The 5,395-nt window shown below is 30.2% G+C and overlaps 1 protein-coding gene across 1 annotated transcript; it reads left to right on the top strand.

The window, feature by feature from the left end:
* Positions 1 to 3,798: 3,798 nt before the first annotated feature.
* Smp_051500 (nucleolar protein c7c, putative) lies at positions 3,799 to 5,040 on the top strand (the record flags this gene model as incomplete). The annotated part of the gene is made up of 2 exons (XM_018792626.1): positions 3,799 to 3,839; positions 4,746 to 5,040. 2 exons carry the CDS (start codon positions 3,799 to 3,801, stop codon positions 5,038 to 5,040), a joined length of 336 nt encoding a protein of 111 aa, XP_018644239.1.
* Positions 5,041 to 5,395: the final 355 nt, after the last annotated feature.

Here is a 5,395-nt window from a genome sequence, read left to right as displayed (position 1 = left end):
GCTTCAGCTGTTGCTTGAACAATTCTTCTAATTTAACTGGATCCATAGCTAGTCAGCAACTTGTTTGCAAAATCTCCGTCGCCAAATTGTTATAATGCGAAATATATAGGGTATTGCGATAGGACTACGCGAAATTCTACCGATTGACCAAATTCAGATATCCTAGTTCGACCCCAATACTGTTCCCCAACTCCAATAAATCAGAACACAGCCGTTAAATGAGAATTGTTTATGGGGTCAGCAGCAGAACAAAAATGGTTTACAGACAAGGCATATTTATACAGTTACGATGACTATTAACGGTAACCAATGGAAAGGAAGGACACGTGAAGGTTATAATTAGGACGACTCAAAATTGACCAATAGGGAAACGACACATGAAAGTCATAGTTAGGACACTGTAAATAATGGCCAATAGGAAATAACATGCGAATTATGTGAAGAGTCTGAAAACATACCATTTTACATTCGAGATAATTTTTGGGATATTCTTGTGAATATCCTAACAGTTTTACGACTATGTACATTAAATATTTATTCTTAAATGATCAACAGAATATAACCGAGTCCTAGAACTGGGTTTCACATTATCTGTTAACAATCAGCAAAACATACCATGTTCACTTCGTCATTCAAATGTGTGCATTAGTCACATGGATTATCACTGTTCTACGTGAGCTGTAAATTTAAATCAACATATGTTCTCTTTAGCTTTTAAACAAACTCTACTGATGTGTTAAAAATAACTAAGATCAGATTTCATCCAAGCATTTGTTAATGAAAACTGTATAAATATATATATCCAAATCTTTTACTCGTTGCTCAGTACATATTTTGATGATAATTCTTTTATAGTGGCTATCACTAGAATACATGATACTTATTTTGTCTTGTTTTGAATTCGTGCTCTGAATTTTGTTGAATTGTACTATTGTTCTTTTCAGTGAAACTCAAACACGATTTCACCAGCTTCTCATACCCTATACTATGTTATCCACAAGGCTGATGAGTTACAATAGTCACAATTTTTTCAGTAAGAAAAGGTTTATTTACGACTATAAGTTTAGTTGTTATAACAAACAATATTTTCATAGGTTTCACTTTAACTTCGATATTCCATATGTGAATATTCAAGATATATGTATAATAAAATGTATTGTATTAGTGTTTATCTGAGGTTTGTCTTTAATTGTAAGTGTTGTTGACCATTTCTTTACTACGTCATATAGTTAAAGCTTGAATTCAAATGTATTCTCGTCTCAATTTTCTAAAGAATAAACACGAAAAAGGTATATGGTAAGCCCGAATAATGTTTCTCCTCATATCTCAGCAGTATAAGTTGTGGGGTTATTACGAAATTGCATGAGCGCATGTTGCGATCTACATATATAATTACATAGTTAGAACAAAAGATATTTCTCGCAGATCTGGTTTTGCTGTTCCCTATGCATAACTTTCTGATCTATCCGTTAATGATTAATTTATACATTTCTCCAACCAAATTAGTCGTTCTTCTTCAATCACTTCAGACTTCCAAAACCAGTTAAAGACGAAATAGATTGACATTGCCCACCAATTTTCATGACTCTTAACCTAGACGAAGAAAATCCCTACTTTTAAATACTTCAAGACTTTGAAAAACCTCCAGAGCAAATCAGACATCGTTACAGGTTTGAACTTACTGGTCGATGACAATATTACTATGGAATAGGAGTTTGTACTCTTTTGATAAAAACATCTATTCACTAACGTGCTTTTTCAGGATTATTGATATTCTTTGTGACTACATACATTATAGTTCATCTGCTTTATCAATTCACTGAGTACAAGTCAATTATCTGAAGTTGAGATAATGGATGGGATGAACTCCCTGGTTTTCTTGTGTTCACAAAGGTTCATCCCTATTTTTATAAGCAAAGATGGATGGTGGCTAGTTGTGGAATCCAGTAAGCGCTTTTCGTCCTAGATAGCAATATTTAGTCAATCTGCACGGGACTCATATTTGCCTGTAAGAGATTGATCAATTTCAGTCCTAAACATCAATGGAAAAATTCAAACAACCAATGCAAAAATGAATCATCATTATCTTTTTTGTTACTTTGGACCAACTTGTAAATTATTTATTCTTTCGATTAGACAGTCTTTAAACATCGTCTACTCGACCTACTAACATGCTGTTCTATAGTTTGTTGTCATGATTAGAAATTTAATTAATGCTACACAGTTACTCTTCTGTTGCGTATTTTGTTTATTTTCGAGATATTACTTAAGTGTATGGTAAGTAGTTAAACGTAGTGATCAGTATTTTCTCAGAGTAGATTTTGATGCCATTCAAATTAAAACACTTATCTTGTTGTAAATCGGTTATATTGTAATTGTTCTTCCTCAGTCGCCTGGCAAATGAAAGTTTATTACCTCAGCAGTTGTTTTTATATGTTCGCTACCTTTCTTGTTTAAAATCGAATATGGTCTCGTTTATTAGATTTTTAAATCGTTCTAGTTTACATAATTTCACTTTAGAGTCGAGATTCTAAATTATGTGTTGATTAATATTTACTCCCATACGTCCTTCTATTTCTCATTGTGAGTTTTTAAATAATGTAGTAATATTATTCAGAATGTACACAAATTTGTAGGGATTAAACAATGTATTTCTTACCGGTTATATTCTTACTAAACACCAAACACTAATTTCATATTTTCTGGAAAAAGCTTCCTCTAGATTGTTCTAAAGGTTTAGTTTTTTTTATGACTGTGTGTAACGTTTTTTGCACAATGCTGAACCATTGGTGTTTTTTATTTTTCCACTACTTTTTATTATGAATGCTAAAATTATCATAATTTAATTCACATTTATTCTTATCATTTCATGTGTTATAATTACATCTATCAATGCCTTTGAATTAGTTTAAACAAAGCAAGAATAGGGGTACTTTTCTTGTTCTACTGCAAACATTCTCATCAGCTGCAAACAGCGTTAAACTTACTAGAAGTAATGTAATTCTAAATAAAAGTTTTTACATAATTTACTTCGTTAAGTTAAGATAGATGTTCGAAGTGAAATTCACAATAAGAAGTACAAGATATAAAATAGGTGAATCAAAAATCATGAAAATGAACTTGTATCTTTATGTTGATAAAAATGATGATTCAGAGTAGAAAAAGTGAAGTTATGGTTACTGATAATGAAAAAGGGATTATATTATCATGGTGAAAATAACAAATGCTTGAACAATTAATTGATATGATTAAAACCGGAATAAAAGAATATATAAGCATCAATAAGATTATGTAAAAAGTAATAGGTTCTACCGAAGAGTACCTCATCGATGGTCAATTTATTATTATTATCATTAAGAAGTATTTAAAGTTAATTCCTATTGTGGGCTGACATCTATTGGAGTGATATTTATAAGAAAAGAGTCTTAAACCTCCAACACTTACAAACTAATCAGTAGTGTATACGTACAACTCTACATTTAATCGAACTTACATCTTTCAGGTTTCGCATCAAGCGACACTATGCAATGATTATTCAATGATATTGACAATATCTGCGTCAGTTTGTGCTTCTCATCACAATTATACAATGTTACCAATCTTAAATTATTTCATTTAACTGTTATGTGATTTAATTCAAACTCGTTCACTCTACTTCTGCAAGTTGCTAATTCAATATTATCCTATATTTCCATTTCATTAGTACAACAAACAGTTTAAACGTACACTGAATTTCTACGAAATTCGTACTTTTTTTAATTACAGAAATATTGTTGGACTAAGAAGAATTATTTTTTCATGAGAGGATCTCTTCATTCATTTCATATTGGTGGTCAAAGGTAAGTTTGTTTATTTTTGCAATTATTTTGATATGTATCATGATAAATGTTCAATTTTTTGTGTACAATGCATCTTAGGATGTAATGTGTACTGTTATATGAAGTCTAAGTTTGGCATCAACAGTTTATTAAGTCAATTTTTAACAAGTTTGAACTGTTTCACCTTGAAAATATTTTCTTTTTGAGATCATAGAATGAAGTCATTCGAAGAAGCTTTGAGAGAAAACAGTTATCCGTTATATTTACTCTATTGCTTCGATCTCGTTTGATAATCATCCTGTTAATTTCATCATCTGGTTGGTATCATGTGGCAACTTGAACCAACGTATATGTGTGTTAGGCTCTGCGCATGTTAATGACTAACTAATTGACTGTACATGAGAAAATATAATAGGTAGCTGTTCCATCTTAGATTTGATCTATTTAGTAATCCAAAATATTGTCTCTAAATTGAGTTTAAACCTGAGGCCATCAGATGACTCTAAGAGCATATTACATTTAGACAACCGATTAAGAATTGAACGATTATCATTTTTAACATTAGATCAGAGGGGGTTTTGTCCTATTATGGGACTCCAGTGCTTCAGGTTTTCGATGGTGGTCTAGCTTCAATTGACCCATGATTTTAACTATGAAAATTTTTAACATTAATCCATTCAAGATATTTCTGGACCCCTAGGTAGATCCTCTACATCCATTTATTCCCTTTATCTATCTTAATTTCACCTGAACATTCCCAGTAAGTTCTACAAATTGAATTTCGCTGGAACAGATTACTAAACTGGAATCATATGACAAATTATATTAAGTGGTCAATTCATCTTTTTTTTTCTTACAATCGTTATTATGATCACATTTGTCACCTATTATTTGTTTACTTTTTGGTCTTTTTTTTTAATCTTAAAGTGGACGAAATGCAATATGGTTTGATGAATCATTAAAATATGGTTGTAGTGAACCAACAGATACATTTGATAATCCTGTACTTAGTGGAAATTTACCAGATATACAATTTTCTTCTTTATCAATCAATAAATCTGATAAAAATGAAAATGTAATTATACAAAACAATTATCAAAATGTCCATAATAATCATAATTTTAATCCATTAAATCCAACTATAAATTATCCATCTACAATAAGTGACAGTGTCTCATTCATCATTGATACATTTGAATTGTGGCAATTAATCAGTTGTTAGTGATAAAAGTGTTATATATTTTCATTGTATTTGATCTATCTATTATCTTTTGTTATTCACTTATCTATATTTATGATTAATGACATACTGTATGTATATGAATGATGAATTATGTAATCATCATAAATAAAAATGATCAATCAACTATTCGGTTTCTTTAGTTTATGTTTGATAGATTTTAATTGTCATTCCATTAATTGATAAAATGTGTCCCTTTTTTTTGTAAAATAGTTTTTCTTGTTTTTCATTTACTTATAATATAAATAAACAAAAGTATCATACTTGTTCTTGTGTTATCATTCATAATGATTTCGCTTCATACTTACCATATAATATTTATGCTGAATCTATCAAA

The sequence above is a fragment of the Schistosoma mansoni genome (genome assembly GCF_000237925.1).
Source record: "Schistosoma mansoni, WGS project CABG00000000 data, supercontig 0239, strain Puerto Rico, whole genome shotgun sequence".
NCBI lineage: Eukaryota > Metazoa > Platyhelminthes > Trematoda > Strigeidida > Schistosomatidae > Schistosoma > Schistosoma mansoni.
Note: the sequence above shows the minus strand (reverse complement) of the source record. Positions and strands in the feature narration are given on the sequence as shown.